Source organism: Monodon monoceros, unplaced genomic scaffold (assembly GCF_005190385.1).
Source record: "Monodon monoceros isolate NGI ecotype Baffin Bay Population unplaced genomic scaffold, NGI_Narwhal_1 Super_Scaffold_12, whole genome shotgun sequence".
Taxonomy (NCBI): domain Eukaryota; kingdom Metazoa; phylum Chordata; class Mammalia; order Artiodactyla; family Monodontidae; genus Monodon; species Monodon monoceros.
In genome coordinates this window covers 167,222,078-167,240,569 of record NW_021703768.1, presented here as the reverse complement: position 1 = coordinate 167,240,569, position 18,492 = coordinate 167,222,078, and the positions used below count along the sequence as shown (strand labels likewise).

Below are 18,492 nucleotides of genomic sequence, written 5' to 3'. Positions count from 1 at the left end.
TCCTGGACCAGGGCTCGAACCCATGTTCCCTGCATTGGCAGGTGGATTCTTAACCACTGTACCACCAGGGAAGTCCTGTTCACTTTAAAAGTTGAATTTTCTGTTAATTTCCTGGGGAGGCTCATACCTGGGAGGCATGAGAAGCTGTCCCATGACAGCTTTCCAAGAGAGGTAAGGAGGTGAGTGGTGATGGCTTCCAAGAAACTCCCCCCAGGCCTCCAAACTCTGGGTTCCCAGGGCACCCAGGCATTCTGACAAGACTCAGATGAGGTCTGCGTGGCCTGTGTGGACACGTGCAAGATCCTATGGTGAGATCGTCCCCTACAACTCTACCCACCTTACTTGCCCCTCAAAGTCTTTGTTTCCTTATCCCTAGAAAGGAAATGAGTCCCATGGAAAGAAGAGGACTGGTCCAGCCTCCCAACCAGCTGCAGTCAGTTGGACATGATGGTGACGTGAGCAGAGAGACGTCTCTACTAAGCACCTGCTGAATGCCCGGGGCATCACATCGAGAGCCTCAGCCCTCCACCCCCATAGCTGGGCGATAATCCCACTGACAGAAGCTGAGGCTGAGACCCAGTGGAGCCAGAGGCTTGGTGGGACTCACACAGCTGGAGGTGGGGAGGGCCTGGACTCCATTTCTCCAGTAGGAGCCTTGCTGTGTGACACCCCTCCTTGTATCTGTTGCCTGCACACACCCCATCACACTTTACACACCCCCACGATCTGCTTTGCACAGTGGCCCATCCTGAGGCCAGGAAGCTGGGAGTAGGCACAGGGATGGATGCCTGGGGCCAGGAGTCCTGAGCAGTAGAGCAAGGGCTGGGTACCCCAGGAGAAAGGATGTTCCTGGGGCACCCTCTACCCCTCTATCCTCTGGTGGCTGGACTTGATACCAGCCTTCACTGCCCCAGGCCCCAGCACCCCAATTCTCTGCCACCTCTTCTTCAGGCCCAGCCAAAGGATGGGGGCCCAGAGTAGCTTCATCCCTGCCCAAGCCTTCAAGAAGCCCCCAGTCTGGGGCAGACAGAGACAAGCAAGCACACACACTCCCAGCGCTGTGGGGTCAGGGCTGGGCTGGAGGAAGGCATGGGGTTGGAAGCACCCTGCTGAGCCTGGAAAGGAAATGTCAGAGAAGGCTTCCTGGAGGAGGGGCTTTCTGAGTAGGGTTTTGAGGAATGGATAGGAGTTCCCCAGCTGAAGATGAGTAACTGCAAAAACACCCAGTTTATCAAGCACCTGATATGTGCCTGGTCCTGTCCTTTACACCTCATTTGACCTTCTCTCCAGTGAAAGTCTCAATCCTTCCTTATTTTCCAGATGAGAAAATAGAGGTATGATGGAGAGGAATGGTTTGCCCCAGGTTGCACTTTCTGGCCGTTTTTTTCCTCTGCTTCCTTTGTTTTTCACTATCTTCAGCCTTTGACCCTAAGCAAAGAGGGGAGAGCAGGAATCTCATCAGGGAAGAAAGCCACCTCATCCCTTAAGCTCCTGTTGTGGAGTTTAGCACATAGTAATAAATCTTTTTTGAGAAAATTATTCTTCCCTCCAGTCCACCAGGCTGGGATGATGTCCCCATTTCACAGAAGAGGATACTGAGGCTCAGAGAGGCTCCTGAGGGGGATTTCCCAGTATACCTAGGAGCTCCTACCCATCAGAAAGCACTGCCCTCTGAAAAGCAGCCGAAGACCCCGCCCAGTTGTGGTCCCTGGAGTGTTTACTCTGCACCCACGGTGGGCGGGACCAGGCAGGCGGGGGCGGACAAAGTCCGGGGACTATAAAGGCTAGTCCAGCAGCGTCCGGTCAGTCCCAGCTTAGAGCTTAACTAACACAGCCATGCCAGGGCAGAGACCGACACCACCACACTGCTCTCCGATGCTGCTGATGCTGTTCATGTTCTCCTGGCTGCCGTCGCGAGGCGCCCTATCTCTGGCCCAGGAGCACCTCCGCACTTTCCCGGGACCCTCAAACGTGCACTCCAGTCCTGATGTCTCCAGATTCCGGGAGTTGTGGAAACGCTACGAAGATTTGCTGACCCGGCTTCGAGCGAACCAGACCCGCAAAGACTCGAACCCGGACCTCATTCCCCTTCCTCAAGTCCTGGTAGTCACTCCAAAGCGTGAGTAAAATCTCGGAGACCCCACCCTGGGCAGCTCCCATCATTTAACCAGTGGTTCTTAGACATAGAGGCCTAGACCTGCCGCCGAGCCTCAGTTTTCCCATCCGTGAACCCGGCAAGAAAGTCACCCCTCGAGGCTGATGGGGGAACTAAAGGCTGGGTTTGCATCAGGACCAGGCGAGGCTTAGCCAACCTGAGATGTTACAACACCTCCCCGGGTGGCAGATGGGGAAACTAAGGCCAGAGAATCCAGAGACTCTACTGAAGACTCAAAGAGTCCGGAGAACCCAGAGACAAGGTTGGGCGAGGGGACGTGGTCCCTGCTCTTGGATGTGAGGAAAGGGTTGGAGGGGGATTTCCAGTGGGAAGGATCCAGGGGTCCGGCGGAAGGGCGGGACGGGGGAAGGGACAGAGTGGTGCACAGAGATGCGCAGAACCTGCTTGGGCTGGTTCCGAATCTGATGCAATCGCGCGCCAAGGCACTGCTAAAGTTGCACGTGACTGGTGCCTTAGGGAGGGAATGGAGTATTTTCACGCCCTCCACCGAGCCTCCAGCGGATGGAGGGGGTGCAAGGAGATGTGGGCTGCGCTAGGAACTGGGAGTTGAGGGGAGGATGTCAGGCCAGAAGGAAGAGCTCTTATCCTGCCCTAATCCCACTTGTGCTGTGGGACTCCAGGAAAACTTCCCTCTCTCTGAGCCTAGTGACTGGGTTGCGAGCCCTCAAACCTCAGTCTCCCCAGTATCCCCAACATCTGTACCAGCCTGGAGGTCTGAGAATCCTGGGGAGCCAGACACCCTTCATTTCTCAGATATGGAGAAAACCAGAGAGTTGAAAACACAGTAGCTCGTTAACTAAGCACCTACTGTGTCAGGCACAGTGGTGACCAAGCAGACAGAAATCCCCGCTGAGATTCTGGTGGGGGAGGAAAATAATAGACAACCAAATAAAATAAGTCGGTGCCAATCTTAGGCAGGCTGGAGTGGTATGTAACCAGCCATGCTGAGATTCAGGGGAGGAGTGTGGCCGGTAGAGGAAGTCTTGTGCAAAGGCCCTGAGGTAAGATCTAGCTTGGGGTGTTGGAGGAAATGGGCACACACACACCACCACCACCCCGCGCCCGGCACACAGTAGGCCTGTGAATGACTGGTTTCCCTCTCTCCCATAGTGCAACTTGGACCAGGCGGCCACCTGCACCTGCGCATCCCCCGGGTCAACTTAACTGAGGGGCTCCCTGCAGCCTCCCGCCTGCATAGGGCCCTTCTCCGGCTGTCCCCGAAGGCGCGGAGCTCGTGGGACGTGACGCGGCCACTACAGCGTCAGCTCAGCCTCGGAAGCTCCCGGGCTCCCGCAATACGCCTGCGACCGTTGCGGCGACCGGACCAGTTGCTGGAGGCATTGTCTTCTGCACAGCCCCAGCTTGAGCTGCACTGGCGGACAAGCGCCACCAGGGGGCGACGCCACGCGCATGCTCGCACCCGGGACGGTTGCCCGCTAGGGGAGGGGCGCTGCTGTCGCCTGCAGAGCCTGCGCGCGTCGCTCGAGGACCTGGGCTGGGCTGACTGGGTGTTGGCGCCGCGCGAACTGGACGTGCGCATGTGCACCGGCGCGTGCCCGAGCCACTTCCGATCGGCTAACACGCACGCGCAGATGCAAGCGCGCCTGCATGGCCTGAACCCTGATGCTGCGCCTGCCCCATGCTGCGTGCCAGCCAGCTACGATCCGGTGGTGCTCATGCACCAAGACAGCGACGGCCGCGTGTCACTCACGCCCTTCGACGACCTCGTGGCCAAGGACTGCCACTGCGTGTGAGCAGCCCTGGTCCTTCACTTATGGCACAAATGCCATGGAAATGACTTCAGTTGTCCTTGTCTGTCTAATGGGCTCGTGGAACCTGAAATACCCGATTCCTAACCATTGCTGTCTGCTCCCTCCTGGCCCAAACCTATGTATTTATGTTTGTATTTATTATTAATTTATTGGGGTGATCTGCCTGGGGACTGGAGGGCTGGGGAGGCGTGGTCTGACAGTGTGTGCGTTTATGGAAAACTCTGGTAATAAAAATGAAGCTGTCTGACCTGACCCCTGTGGTGTCCAGGATGGAGCTGGTGACCTTGGGAAGAGCCCACCCCCGCTGGCCTCAGTTCCCTCAGGGGAGCTGATATGAGATGATTGGAACAGTCCGGGGAATGGGTGGCAGGACGTTCTTGGGGATGCCAAGAGATTGGACGGTGGTCACGATGCCAATGGTCCTCAAGCGCAGCCGGGGACATCCCTCTCTCCGTTTCTGTGCTTCTCTACCTCCCTATTCCTCTGCTTTTGTTTCTGAGACCCTTTTGGGTCTCAGCCTCCCTCCATCTCTTCTGATCTCTCAGTACTCCTGTTTCCGTAATTATCTGGCCCTGTCTCTGTCACCATCCTGCTCTGTCTCCCTCCATGGGGGTCACCTTTCCAAACACAGGCAGCCCAGAGTCACGTGCATTGTGTGTGAATCTGCCCCAGACCTGGAAGAGTCCCATTACCTCTCCTGTTTGTGGCACCTCCCTTCATGTTAATCATGCCTTTATCCTTTCATATAAAAAGAGCTGGGAGAGGGACTTCCCTGGTGGCACAGTGGTTAAGAATCCACCTGCTAAAGCAGGGGACATGGGTTCGAGCCCTGGTCCGGGAAGATCCCACGTGCCATGGAGCAACTAAGCACGTGTGCCACAACTACTGAAGCCCGCAGGCCTAGAGCCCACGCTCTGCAACAAAGGAATCCACTGCAATGAGAAGCCTGAGCACCGCAATGAAGAGTAGCCCCCGCTCGCCACAACTAGAGAAAAGCCCGTGCACAGCAACGAAGACCCAATGCAGCCAAAAATAAATTAATTAACTAACTAAAAAAAAAAGAGCAGGGAGAAGTAAGTTGTGAAGAACGTTTTCATGCACACCACATCTCCCAGGTTATATCTTTTCCTACTTAGGATCTTAGAATTGCTGAGATGTACCAAGCCCAGCCCCTTCCCCACACCCTCTTGCCTGTTCACCCTGAGGAACTGTCATGGGCGTCTGGAGGACAGAGCACCCAGCTTCAGCAGTGAGTGAGATGTGTCCCCTGTGAACCCCACCATCCAGAGGCAGATCTGAATGACTGCAGTGCCCCTGAATGTATTCAGTGAGTACCCACTTTGTGCCAGGCCATGGCTGGGCACTGAGGACACGAAGGAACAACGTAGGCAAAATTTTACCACTCCATTCAAGCTCAGCTGAGTGCAGGGACAAATGAGTACAAAATAAATCATAAGTGGCTGATTGTAGTAAGAATCGTGCAAAGAGGTCAACCCAGGCAATGCATTAGTAAGCAGAGGAAGACAGATTTTTGGCAGCAGGAGTGGGGGCTCGAGTAGTGTCTAGGGCAGGGATGCAGGGGTGCAAGGAAGCTGAAGACCCTCATAGGTTGCCTCTCCCACCCTGGGTCACTCCCAGGTGTTGGGGAAGCCAAGGGAACCTCAAAATTAAACTCAATGTCAGGATCACCCAAAGGTAGCAGCTGCCATACTGAGTCTCCCCAAACATCAAATGTTGCCTTTGCCGGACACTGCTGCCCGTGTGCCTTTTCACACCTCCAGGCTGGTCCCCCTGCCCAGTGTGCCATGTCCTTTCTACTTCCCGAACACCTATGCATCCTTCAAAACACACTTCAGATTCCCCTCTTACGTACAGCCCTTTTTAAACTCCTTCATTCATCTCCCTCTGGGGACCGTCATTCCATCTCTCCTTCTGGCCCAGGCTTGACCTCCCAGGACTGGGGGTGTCTGTGTCCAACTCTGTCTCCCCTAGTTTGGGGGCTTGGCAGGAGTCGGGCTGGGAGCAGCTGACAGGAAACCCAGCTGAGGCATGAGCTTGAACAAACTCTTGAAATACACTGAGCTCTGGGAGTGATGAACTCTGCCTGAGGAGGAACCAGGGAAGGGTTCTCAGAGTGGCATTGGCATTGCACCTGGGCCTTGAAGGATGAGTTAAGGTATCTCAGCATATTAGAGCTAAAACAGCCTTAGAGGCCAATTTTAATCACCTTGTTTTACAGATGGGGGAACTGAAGCCCAGAGGGTTAATGGCAGAGTCAGGAAGTGGACCCATGCCTCCTGATGCCCAGACCAGAGTTCTGCATCTGTATTTAGATGCTTAAGAGTGAGAAAACGTGGAAGGGGATGGCAATCTGGGCAAAAGGAAAGGCATGGGTAAATGACATGAGAAAATGAAAGCTTCAGGAGGGAGGTGAGCTTGAGGGAGAGGAGGCCCAGACCAGAAGGGCAGAGGAATGGGAGAGGGCAGTGGGTTGGGCAGGGCTGGGCCACGCAGGTCTCAACCACCAGGCTGAGAATCTGGGGGCAGTGGGGAGCCATAGAGTGTGCGTAAGCAGGGGAGGGGCACAGTCCCATTCATGAGTTATAAGGATCCCTTTGAGGCTAGTGTGGGCTGCCCTGGGGGGCCAAGTCTGGATACCAGGCACCTGAGAAGGGGGCCTGAGAGTGACAGAGGGGAGAGACTGGGGGTTGGGAGCAATTTGGGAGTCCCAGAGCTCTCGTCTTGGAAGCGCAGCAGCCTCATCTGTCCCGCAGAATTTATTGGGCAATACTTGCACACCAACGGGATGGTGACGACAGAGTTCACACGTTGACCCTCCCATCCCTGTGTTGGGGTCTCTCCTTCTCCACTTCTAGCAGCCGAGTGGCCTGAGGAGCAGAGTGGTCTAGGGAGGGGGCTGCAGAGCCTCCCTGGGGCCTCAAGGATGATCCTTCCCTGGCCCCATTCCTCAGATGGGAAGACTGAGGCCAGGGAAGATCCAGGGTGCCCCAAGTCACCTGGAAGGGGGTAGGCTGGAGTTTGAGATGTTGAAGGCTCAGCGCCCAGGGATCACATACTCTTCTTCATCCGATGGGGCCTGGCCCAGCGACTGCAAGTTGCAGTAGACAGGCTGGGAATCATGGTGGCGGCTCTCATAGTTCATGTAGAAGTCGTTGTCCTCTGAAGGGTGAGGCCTGTGGGGACAGACAGATGGGAGGGCAGGTAGGATTCAGGGAGCAGGCACATCAGCTTTGAGAGGCAAAGTAGTTCAGGGCAATTGAGTCCACTCCTAATATTTACATATGAGAAAAGTGAGTCATGGGGCAGTGTTCTCCCAGCCTGGCCCAACTTTCTGTGAGGAAAGCAAGTAAGGGGCACTGATTCAGGGAAGATTCTGTGGATTCAGCATTGTAACGCTGTGGTCCAAGGACCCTGAGTCATAGTAGGGTTTTTTTTCTTCCTTAAGGTTGAAATTGTTGCCCATTTTTTACATTAAATTCTAGATTTTGTTTTCCTCTTGAAAAACTGGAAGCTCTAGTCACACCAGCCACATGAACACAAGTAGCTGGAGCTGAACCACTGTCCCTTCAGATGGGAAATGTTTTCACCAGGTCCCCAGAAGCAGCTGAATTTGTGGTCTTGATACAAAAATAAATCTCTGAGCCTCAGTTTCCCCATCCACAAAATGGATCAGGGAGGAGGTAGCTTCCTAGGAATGTCTTGCTATGGTGGGCAAGACACCCAGAGAAGAAATTTCCTGCCTCCAGAACATCCTAACACCCCCACCCCCGATCCTCTTGTAAAAAAGGCCACTTTGGGTAAATGGTGTCTATCAGTCATCTGTACTTTAGTATAATTTACTCCAAATACATAAATGGTTGTATGGGGATGGAACTCAGGGTTTGTTTCTTGCTTCTGCTTCTGACCTTGGGCATGTCATTCCCCTGCCTTCCAGAACCTCCATTTCTTTCTTTCTTTCTTTCCTTTTCTTTTTTCGGCCACACCGCACAACTCGTAGGACCTTAGTTCCCTGACCAGGGATTGAACCCGCACCCTCACCAGTGAAAGCACAGCGTCCTAACCACTGGACCACCAGGGAATTTCCAGAACCTCCATCTCTGCAACTTTAAAATGTAGGTTGGGATTGACACATCCAATTCTTAACAGTGTTTTTAGAGGAGACTGGTCCTGAGGTCTTGGTGACAGCGAGGCAGAGGCAAGCATCAGAACACAAGCTGCCTTAGGGAGTGTGGTGCCTTCAACTCCTTACCTCAGCCCACTTCTGTATTTGAGCCATATTTGCATCTGCTTTGCATATTCTCTTATTTCTAACCAATAGTCTCTCACAGGCCTCCCCACCTTTTGGATTCTGCTGCCGCAAAACCCAGCCATGACCCTCTTCCCTTCCTGCTTGGATCCTCCCAGCCCCCTCCAACTTCAGCCCTGATGTCTTGCCTTCTCAAAACACATCCACAGCAGATTCTCTGTTCTCTCCCACTGCCAGGCTTTTGCCCTTCCTTGTGCCTGCCCCCCTGAAATCCCCTCCACTCCCTCATCCAACCTAGAAAAGTTGAACCCATCTATCTAAGCCCAGGCAACTTTGGAGGCAGGGCTTTGTGGGGTAGAGAGAGACACAGATGGCTCTCTTAGCATCTCCTATGTGTCAGAAGGAGACCGGAGTGCTGTCCCATTTTACAGAGACCGAAACAGAAGTTCAGAGATGGCCCTGGGTCACACGACATCTGAGCCCAGGCCGCTGACCGCTACCGCAGAACCCCGACTCTGCCTTGAACACCTGCCTCCTCTCTCCCAATCCTTGGCAGCCAGAAGCCGGGTTTGCAGGTCATGAGAGGGACGCTTGTCTCCTACACAAGAACTCAATTCTTATCCCAACTCCATGAGGCGGGGGGCTGTTATTGTCCCCATTTTATCGGTGAAGAAACGGTGACCCAGAGAGGTGGAAATGACTTGCCCAAGATCACACAGCCTGTAAGAGGCAGAGCTGGGAATTGAACCCTGGCCATCTGGCTCCAGAGTCTTGCAAGCAGATGTGTGTGGGTCACTCACCTGTGTTCAGCCCACTGGTGCCTGGCAGCTGGTTGGCCCACAAACATGTTCTCATAGTCAGAAGTGGAAGATCTGGGCAGGGTGGCTGCTGGGAGCTTAGGGCTGAGGCCCCGGCTACTATACCGTGGCTGCTGGCCCGAGCCAGACCTGGGACCATTCTGAGCAGCCCACGTTTTGCTCATGCCCCGGCTACTGCCTACCCGATGTCTACAGAGTCTCCACGCCAGCACTGGGCCAGCAATGGCAAGCATGAGGAACAGGCTTCCACTGGCCACCAGCGCTCCTATGGTTATCATGGTCAGGGGACGGGCACAGCCCACTTCCAAGAAGGCAGAGACGTTGTGCCAGGCGCCGGTGGACACATCCAGGCACAGCAGAGGCTGTGGGCCAGAGCAGTTGTCCCGCCGGACCTCGTGCCAAGGTAATAGGACACAGCTGCAGTCAGCCCTCAGGTCCAGGTCACAGTGTTCGGCCAGTGCCCTGTCCACGAGGTCCAGGGGGTTGTTGGTCACATCCAGGACCTGCAGCTTTCCCAGGTGAGCAAAAAAAAGCGGTGGGAGCTCTCGAAGGCCATTCCCAGACAGGTCGAGATGAAGCATACTGCTGGCCTGCAGAGACTGGTTCTGAGGCAGCAGGCTCAGGTTTTGACCACTGAAGTTCAGGCATGTGTCTGTGAACTCCCTGGTCCAGTTCACGTCCCCCGAGGACACATGGCACGACAATTCCTGGCTGCCTGGATGGAGCAGTGACAGCAGCGGCAACAACAGCACCCATACCGGGGCGCCCCCCATGCAAGCAACCTAGGTGGAGACACCGGAATCCAAGCCCCAACCTCAGTCTGGGGTCACCCTCCCCCTCGCCACCTATGTTTGTTATATATATTTTTAATAGCCGAGAGCAGCTCAGGCCACTTCTGAAGTGTTAAAACTTAGCCCTTCCGCTGGTGGCTCCTCTTTGATTGGCTCTGGCCCCCTGCCTCAGTCTCCCCTTCCGGGGAATGGGTACCTAACCGGGATGCCTCAGGGGCTTGGAAGGCGAGGAGGAGACCTGACCCAGACAGCCCCTTCCCCTTCTCTGAGATCAGCCCCTTCGGGCTAAGTTGCCCAATTTCCCCCAACATTTCAGGAGCCCTCTCTGGCCAAGTCGGGACTACGTGCAAATGAGCCGTTGCCCCGGAAACGACCCCGCCCCTCTGCCTTTCTTTTCCGAACTGCAGGCTGTTGGGAGTCTTGGGCCGGCGGTGGGGGTGGGGGTGGGGGCGGGGGTGGGGGCGGGGGGTGCTGCTGACGGGGTCCCACCAGCTGTGGTTTGCACAGACCCAAGTTCTAGTGCCTCCGTCCTACCTTTCTGGTCCCCCTGCCACGCCTTGGCCTCGGTCGTGCTAGAAGTCTCCGGTGCCGAGGGTCTGCGTCGTGGCTCACCTGGACGCGGGGGTCAGAGGGTCTGACCCTCCGCGGATCCGGATCCACTGCGGTGCCTGGCGCTTCTCAGGCTCTGTACCCATCGACTCAGGGGAAGAGGAACTGGTGTCGGCTGAAGTGCAGAGGGGAAGAATGAAGAAGATACAGAGACCCGCCCCCACCCCCTCCCCGCTGAAAGGCCTCAAGGACTAGGATTCTTACGGGAAGGGCAGGGGCAGCCTGCTTCCTTCTTGCTGGAACCCAATGACTACATGTCCCCCAGTAACACCCCAACTAACTGCTACCTCATCAGCTCACTTCCTGGTCTCAGCTCAGTTGACTCCCAACCCATGCATTCATTTATTCTTTCAACAAACATCATCCATGCTGAGCCCCCAAGAGACTTCAGTCCTGTCCAGTTTCTTCAGGAGCAACCAGTCTCGGAGAAAGACAGAACCGGACTCAGGCACCCCAAGTCTGATGGAGTCAGGTCAAGGCCAGAGTGAGGGACAGGGTACTGGAAGCTTTCCTGGAGGGGAGACATTAGAATTGGGGTTTCAACACATGAGTAGGAGTTTGCCAAGGATTCCTTGACAAACGGCCTTTGACTTTCCAAGCTCCTAGCCTCTCCCACAAGATCAGAGCTCTCCTCATGTACAAATCATGCCTCCATGCTGCAGGGGGGATGTGAGGAGGGCTCCCTGGGGGAGGGGATGTTGAGTCTGGGGCTTGGAGGATGAGTTGCAGTGGAAGGCAGAAATGAATGCATTGCAGATTCCAGGCAGAAGGCACAGCAGGAGTAAAGGTCCTGCAGCTTGAGAAAGCATGGCTGGCTGGGACAGCGTGGTTAGGAGTGGCTGGAAGGGACAGACTAAATGGAGGAACTGGTGACATGGGCAGGTTGGGGAGGCAGCACAGGCCTCCAAAGCCAGGCAGAGGAGTGGGGCTTTATTCCCAGGGCCAAGCAGGTATGTGAGCAGGGGAGGGGCACTGTGTCAAAAGATTCTTCTGGAGTGAGTCCGGGGTCTGGAGGTGGCAAACCTTTTGAGGAGCCTGGAGTCCCAGAGGGAGAGGGGGAGCTGAGTCAGACCTGAGGGATAGTGACATAAGAGAGATTGAGGAGGGAATGGGTACAGGTAGGCTGGCAGAGAGTCTCAACCTCACTGGGGTCCGGGCTTCAGGCAGACCAGGTTCAAATCCTTTCCAGCCCCTGGCTCACTGCTTGACCTTAACTGTTCTGTACCTCAGTTTCCACATCTGTAAAATGGTACCTCAGTTTCCACATCTGTAAAATGGGATAAATGTCAAGAGTCTTTCCTGGACTCTAGGAGGCTGGAGTCTATTCCCCCACGCTTTCCCCTCTCCTCAGACTCTGCCCCTTTTCCATCTCCAAACTCAGACGAATGGTCAAAGGTCTTGAACTGAGACTTTGGGGAAGGGCTACAATTTGTTCTTCAACAACCCAAAGATACTCACTCCTAGTAAAAAACAGCAGATCACAGCAACTCTGAGATACTGTTTGATTCCATCTATCAGATGGGCAAAAATTCAAAAGTGTGTTGACACCCTGTGCTGGCCAGGCTGTGGGGAAACAAGCAACCCCACACATTGCTGGGGGAGCATCTGTAGTGCAGCCCGATGTAAGGCATCCTGTCACAGGAATTATGAATGCACATGCCCACTGATCCAGCATCCCACTCCTGGAACTCCTGAATATTTTCATGTTTACGAAATGACAGGGGCAGGAACTGATGAGTGGATAAACTAAATGTGGTCCATCCATACAGTGAATATTATTTGGCCATAAAAAGGAACGAAGCTCTGATACACACTACATGTGGATGAACCTCAAAAACATTATGCTGAGTGAAGAAAGCCAGACACAGAAGACTACATAGTGTATGATTTCATTAATATAAAGTGTCCAGAACAGGCAAATCCACAGAGACAGATAGTAGATTAGTGATTGTCAGGGGCTGGGGAGGGGGATATGGAGAGTGACTGCTAATGGGGACGGGGTTTCCTTTTGAGGTAATAAAAATGTTCTGGAACTAAAGAGGGATGATGGTTGCACACACTGTGAATGTACTAAAAATCACTGAATTGTTCACTTTAAAGTGGCTAAAGTGGTACATTTTTTGTTAAGTGTACTTTGCACAGTTTTTTAAAAAAGTCACCTGAAACTTACAAGATATTGTAAATCAACTATACTTCAATAAAAAGGAAAAAATTTTTAAGGCAAAAAGATGACAGAGCTACGGGATGATTCATTGCAGCATTGTTTGTTTTATGAAAACAAAAATTGGAAACCACCTAAGGGATTGGTTAGATCAATAACAGCTCATCTATCCTGGGAGGTGCTACAGAGTCATGAAAATGAAATTATAGATCTCTATGAAACAATAAGGAAAGACTCATTCATTTCCTCCACAAACAATTATTAAGCTCCTACTGTGTGCCAGGCACTGGTCTAGGAGCTGCAGATACAGCCATAAACAAAACAGACAAACTCCCAATCCCCGTGGAGTTCTTGTAGTAGTCGGGGAGGCTGGAAACATGCGGAATCTATCAAGAAAATATGGGACTTCCCTGGTGATGCAGTGGTTAAGAACCCGCCTGCCAATGCAGGGGACACAGGTTTGATCCCTGATCCGGGAAGATCCCACATGCCACGGAGCAACTAAGCCCATGCACCACAACTACTGAGCCTGCGCTCGAGAGCCCGCGAGCCGCAACTACTGAGCCCGCATGCCACAGCTACTGAAGCCTGTGTACCTAGAGCCCCTGCTCTGCAACAAGAGAAGCCACCGCAGTGAGAAGCCCAGGCACCGCAATGAAGAGTAGCCCCCTCTCGCCGCAACTAGAGAAAGCCCGCATGCAGCAACAGAGACCCAACGCAGCCAAAAATTAATTAATTAATTAAAAATATGTAACAGGTGGCAGAGAAAGTAAAGTTGGGAAGCAAGCAGGGAGGGTGGCAACTTTTTAATGGGATGATCAAGGGAGGGTTTATCGCAAAGGATAAGGGGGCTTATTGAGTAAGGAGGTGGGGGAAGGGCATGCAGGGAGTAGAACAGCCTGTGTAAAGGCCCTGGGGCGAGAGTGGGCCTGGGTGAGAGCAGATGTCTTCAAATGAATATGTTAACTGGTGGAGGGGGAAGCAGCTTCCTACAGAAACTTTTTTTTTTAATCTATTTATTTTTGACTGCGTTGGGTCTTCGTTGCTGCGTACCGGCTTTCTCAATTTGCAGTGAGCGGGGGCTACTTCTCATTGCGGTGTGCAGACTTCTCTTGTTGCAGAGCACTGGCTCTAGGTGCACGGGCTTCAGTAGTTGTGGCACACGGACTTACTTACTCCGTGGTATGTGGGATCTTCCCGGACCAGGGCTCGAACCCATGTCCCCTGCATTGGCAGGTGGATTCTTAACCACTGCGCCACCAGGGTAGCCCCCCTATAGAAACTTTTGATGAAACAGGAAAAACAAATACCCTGGGGTTACCTCTTAGTGGCAGATGGATGGGAGGGAGAAGCTCCCCATGTATGTTTTTATCTTTTTTCCTTTAGAATCCTATCATGTCATGGGAATACAAATCACAGTCAACACGTTCAATCCAAACATTGAAATCAGCCAACAAGCACACACAAGAACTCAGGCTTTTAGGATGAGAGGGACAGAGGGGCGCCAGCTGGCGGGCCTGGGTGTGGGTGGATTCCAACACTGAGGCCTCTTAGAATAGGAGGAAATGAGGAAATGAAGTGAAGGAAATGAGGAACTAAAGGGCCAGACACTCAGGCTTGGGGTGGACTATGTGGGCGTGGGACAGGCCGGCTTGGGGCCTGAGACAGTGGGTTCTGAAGGTGGGTCTGGGGGAGCCTGGGGCCTGGGCCTTCCTGCTGCAGCCCTGGCAGGCCATGGCTAGGCTGTGGGAAGAGGGGCTACACTGGCCCTCAACCTGGCTGAGAGGGACCAGAAACTTCCAGAGGGCTCACCTTCATACTCCCCCTCCTGCCCATATGAGTCCCAGGCAGGGCCAACCTGTCAGCACAGAGACCTCTGTAGAGCCTCAGAGACACCTAGAGACCTTCAGAAACCCCAGAGAAACCCAGAAAAACTCAGACATCCCCAAGACCCCAGAGATACCTAGAAGAAATTCAGAGACCACTCCCAAAGACAAAGACAGAGATGCGGGGAGTACCCTGGGGTAACCCAGCCTCAGGGCCACCAACTTGTGGTCCCACAGTTTTGCCACATTTGCCCAACACCCTCTGATCCCCAGTACGCACCCTGTGCTGAGTGAGGCCTCGGTGTGTCCCCAGGAGCCCCTAGTCTGGGGAGCTGGAGAGGGGCCTAGGGTTTCCCCTCCCCACATCCACCTCCAGCTCTGTCCCGAGGCTCTCACACTTATCTGGAATCAACCCCTCTCCACCTCCGAGCTTCCCCAGGGTGAGGCCTCTAAATCTCCGGCCTCAGCCCCTTCCTGCCGTCTCCATTCTCCCTGTGACAGCCTTTGAACTACCGACACCCCCATCCCCTGGCTCTGGTCTAGCTACTCTTAGAATCCAGTCTCACCCCAGGGAGGGTCTAGGGCAGGTTGCTATGCAGCCCAAGCCACAGTAGAAGCCCTTTACAGGGCCTGGGGATCTTGAGGCCTCTGAGGAGCTCTGGAGCTGGCTGGTCAGGACCACAGGCAGTTATGATGCCCAAGGGCTGGGCTAAGGTGGCCAAGCAACCTAGGGGCAAACCTGGAATGTGAGCAGACTCCAGCAACTGCAGACCTCCATGCGTTAATTCAGCAAACAGTGCACTGAGCCACTTCATTGCTGTGTGACCTGGGGCCAGTACCTTAAACTCTCTGTTCCTCCACTTCTTCCTTTGTAATTTTTAAAATAAATTTATTTATTTATGTATTTATTTTTGGCTGCGATTGGTCTTTGTTGCTGCACACGGGTTTTCTCTAGTTGCGGCGAGCGGGGGCTACTCTTCCTTGTGGTGCGTGTGCTTCTCATTGTGGTGGCTTCTCTTGTTGCCGAGCATGGGCTCTAGGTGCCCGGGCTTCAGTAATCGTGGTCCGCAGGCTCCATAGTTGTGGCTCGCGGACTCTAGAGCGCAGGCTCAGTAGTTGTGGCGCACGGGCTTAGTTGCTCCGCGGCATGTGGGATCTTCCTGGACCAGGGCTCAAACCTGTGTCCCCTGCATTGGCAGATGGATTCGTAACCACTGTGCCACCAGGGAAGGCCCAATTTTTTTTTTAAGTTTTTTTTTTTTTTTGGATGTGGACAATTTTTAAAGTCTTTATTGAATGTGCTACAATATTGCTTCTGTTTTATGTTTCGGTTTTTTGGCTGGGAGGCATGTGGGATCTTAGCTCTCCCACCAGGGATCGAACCCTCACCCCCTGCATTGGAAGGCGAAGTCTTAACCACTGGACCACCAGGGACGTCCCTCTGCTTCCTCCTTTGTAAAATGAGGACAGTGAAAACCACCGTGCAAGGTGGCCGTGAAGGGCTGGGAGACGGATGTGAACGTTAGCATGTGCCTGGTACCGGGCCGTGTGTGACTAATACACAGCTGAGTGTCCTAAGGGTGGGGGAGGTGTAAATGGTCCATCATGCACAAAAATCGAATTCAGAAGGTAAAGCTTGATTTTTAATGTAATGGAAAGACCTTATTTGAGGTCACATGGCTTCGTTGGTTACAGCAACATTTTAGAAGCCAAAGAATGCCTTTAGGAGAGGGGTGGGCAAACAAAATGTGGCACCAGGGCAGCTGCGGTCAGCAAGCACCCTCCACCTGCCAGACCGGCATTTCTTTGCTGAGGCTGCTCTGGTCACAGGATGCCACATTGTTGGCCCACACGGCTCTCCTGGGAGCTGCCCTGACCACAGACGGAAGGGGAGTTGATTAGAAACGCCTCGGCTTCCTCCTCCCTCCTCCCTCGGGTAGGACGGGTAGGACGTGTCAGAGGCAATTGCTCTTGGCGGGCTTCTTGAGGGCCCACTGGGAACCCGGCCTTGTGGAGCCTGCTCGTTGGCGCCCCCTGCAGGTCCCCGTCTCTCTTCTCACCCGGACCAGGGGGCCCCAAATTAAGATAGGTGGAGGAATATAAAGAAACATTATAAGCCGTCAGATTTTTAAAACATTTTAAGTAATTATAAATAGCAGCAGCCAAGCACTGGCTATTAAGCGATGTCATCTTCACCATAGCTTCTTGAGGTAGGAACTGTCATTACCCCCCATTTCACAGACGGGGAAACTGAGCCACAGTGTGTTTGAGTAGCTTGCCCAAGGCTCTACAGCAACCGAGGGTGAGCCCTCAAACCGTGTGGTTAACCATTAGGCTACACTGTGCTCAGACAAGATTCATTTGTCTGCATCTACGTAGAAGCGTGTGCAGAGCCATTGCACGGCACACGATGACAATCTGCCGCTCCTGGATGCGCAGGTTTAGACTTGACTTCATGGTAGTGGCTGCCCGGGGGTGGCGGGGCTAAGAAGGTTATTTAGCTTATTTGCTAGGTTTTATTTAATTTATTTTTTACTTTTGGTAAGATATCCTTCCTTCCAGAAATATTTACTGAGCACCTACCAGATGCAGCAAAACTCTCACCCTTAGAAAGGTGAATTGGGGGAGGGGTGGGAGGTTGGGGGAGATCCGACGAACCGTAAATTAGCAAATTTAAAGGAGGTTAGGAAATAATAGGGCTGGGGAGAGGAAAAGTTAAAAAGAATTTGGGGGATTTGGAGAGAAAGACAGGGCGGTTTGCAGTTTTGAAGAGGGTTCGTCAAAGAAAACCTCTCGAGGGGAAAAAAAAAAAAGAAAACAGACAAAAAAGGAGAAAAACATGTGCAGGTGAGAGCTCAAAATGAGGGCACTTTGGGGGGGACGGGAGAACTGGGTGATTTTTTCTGTATTTTTCTTCTTTTTTGCCATGAAATAATTCAGTAGATAAATATGTAAATATATATTTGGAAGCCTACTTGGGGGCATGGGCAAGGTCAACAGAGGTGTACCAGATTCCAAGCCTGAAACTTGGGGTCTCAAGAGCCACTCCAAAGGCGTGCTAAGGCGAGGCCCGCCGGGGCCCTCCGGAGTTGTACTTGCGAATCTCTGCTGCCCTCGTGTGGCCAGACTCGGGATTGCAGGTTCTGGTGGCTTTGGCAGAGGCAGAGAATTGGTCCCTCCCACTTCTCTGACTCCCAAACTCCATCCCGACCAACACGGGGAGGATGGGGGGAGTTCAAGACGGTCTGTGTCGCTCTCAGGCTGAGACCCCTGAAGGAGGGTACTGGAGGCCTCAGACCCCAGGACAGAGGGGACATTGGTAATTTTTAACTCATTCGGTCGGCAACAGGTATTTATTAAGCGCCTGTGTGCCAAGACTTGTAAGTGCTAGGGACACAGCACTGAACAAAATGATAGAATTCCCTGCCCTCACAGAACTCATGGGTTACTGGGGACATTGGCAATCAACGTGCAAAAATAAGATTTGCGGGAAAACCCAACAGGGCAATGTGATCCAGATGGTTGGAGGGCCTCTCTGAGGCCTGAAGGACAAAGAGAGGCGGGCTATGGGGAAGGGCTGGGGAAGGGTGTCCAAGGCCGGGAGGACAGCCTGTGCAGAGGCTTTGGGGTGGGAATGAGCTGGGTGCAGACAACAGGATCATGGACAAAACTGACCAGTTTCTGGTCCTTAGTGAGCATCCACTCCCCAGTGCTGTTATTCAGCAGAGGAAGCCCCCCACCCAAAGGGAAGAAAAGACCCCTCCCCCTGTACCGCCCCGGGATCTTAGGACTTTAGTTTGCCATGGAAAATCCACCACAGGAAGAGAGGCGGAGCTCCAGAGAGAGGTGGTGAGGGAGGGGCGTTGCCAGAGCACCCCAAAGTGGGACCCGGTGCCTCCACTCTCGAATGTGCGTCCCCGGGTGAGTGGCTCCCCGGCTTTGAGCCTCAGATTTATCTGCAGAACTTTCTCTGTAGCTGCGATAGATTTCTCCCTCCCCCATTTCTCCCTTCCCTGCTCTTGAGGTTTCCACGAAATGCCTCCAATCTCCCAGTGCATCCCAGACCCAGACA

The 18,492-nt window shown here is 53.4% G+C and overlaps 2 protein-coding genes across 3 annotated transcripts; one reads left to right on the top strand and one right to left on the bottom strand.

Annotated features, from left to right (window-relative positions):
* Nucleotides 1-1,813: 1,813 nt before the first annotated feature.
* Nucleotides 1,814-4,190, top strand: GDF15 (growth differentiation factor 15). Its single transcript, XM_029218213.1, has 2 exons — nucleotides 1,814-2,119; nucleotides 3,287-4,190. Exons 1-2 carry the CDS (start codon nucleotides 1,837-1,839, stop codon nucleotides 3,928-3,930), a joined length of 927 nt encoding a protein of 308 aa, XP_029074046.1. The 5' UTR covers nucleotides 1,814-1,836; the 3' UTR covers nucleotides 3,931-4,190.
* Nucleotides 4,191-6,166: 1,976 nt separating this feature from the next.
* LRRC25 (leucine rich repeat containing 25) lies at nucleotides 6,167-11,634 on the bottom strand. Of its 2 annotated transcripts, none has more exons than XM_029215592.1 (3): nucleotides 10,359-11,634; nucleotides 9,016-9,815; nucleotides 6,167-7,142 (listed from the first exon to the last, which is right to left on the bottom strand). In XM_029215592.1, exons 2-3 carry the CDS (start codon nucleotides 9,804-9,806, stop codon nucleotides 7,004-7,006), a joined length of 930 nt encoding a protein of 309 aa, XP_029071425.1. In that variant the 5' UTR covers nucleotides 9,807-9,815; nucleotides 10,359-11,634; the 3' UTR covers nucleotides 6,167-7,003. The 2 variants fall into 2 exon arrangements, with proteins under 2 accessions (XP_029071425.1, XP_029071424.1); XM_029215591.1 differs by having other exon boundaries at nucleotides 6,923-7,142; nucleotides 10,437-10,457.
* Nucleotides 11,635-18,492: the final 6,858 nt, after the last annotated feature.

Coding starts and splice junctions, on each gene's coding strand:
- GDF15 (XM_029218213.1), top strand. CDS start 1,837: ATGCCAGGGCAGAGACCGACACCACCACACTGCTCTCCGATGCTGCTG. Junction 2,120..3,286: donor CCTGGTAGTCACTCCAAAGC/GTGAGTAAAATC, acceptor TCTCTCCCATAG/TGCAACTTGGACCAGGCGGC.
- LRRC25 (XM_029215592.1), bottom strand. CDS start 9,806: ATGGGGGGCGCCCCGGTATGGGTGCTGTTGTTGCCGCTGCTGTCACTG. Junction 7,143..9,015: donor CACCAGTGGGCTGAACACAG/GTGAGTGACCCA, acceptor CTGTCCCCACAG/GCCTCACCCTTCAGAGGACA.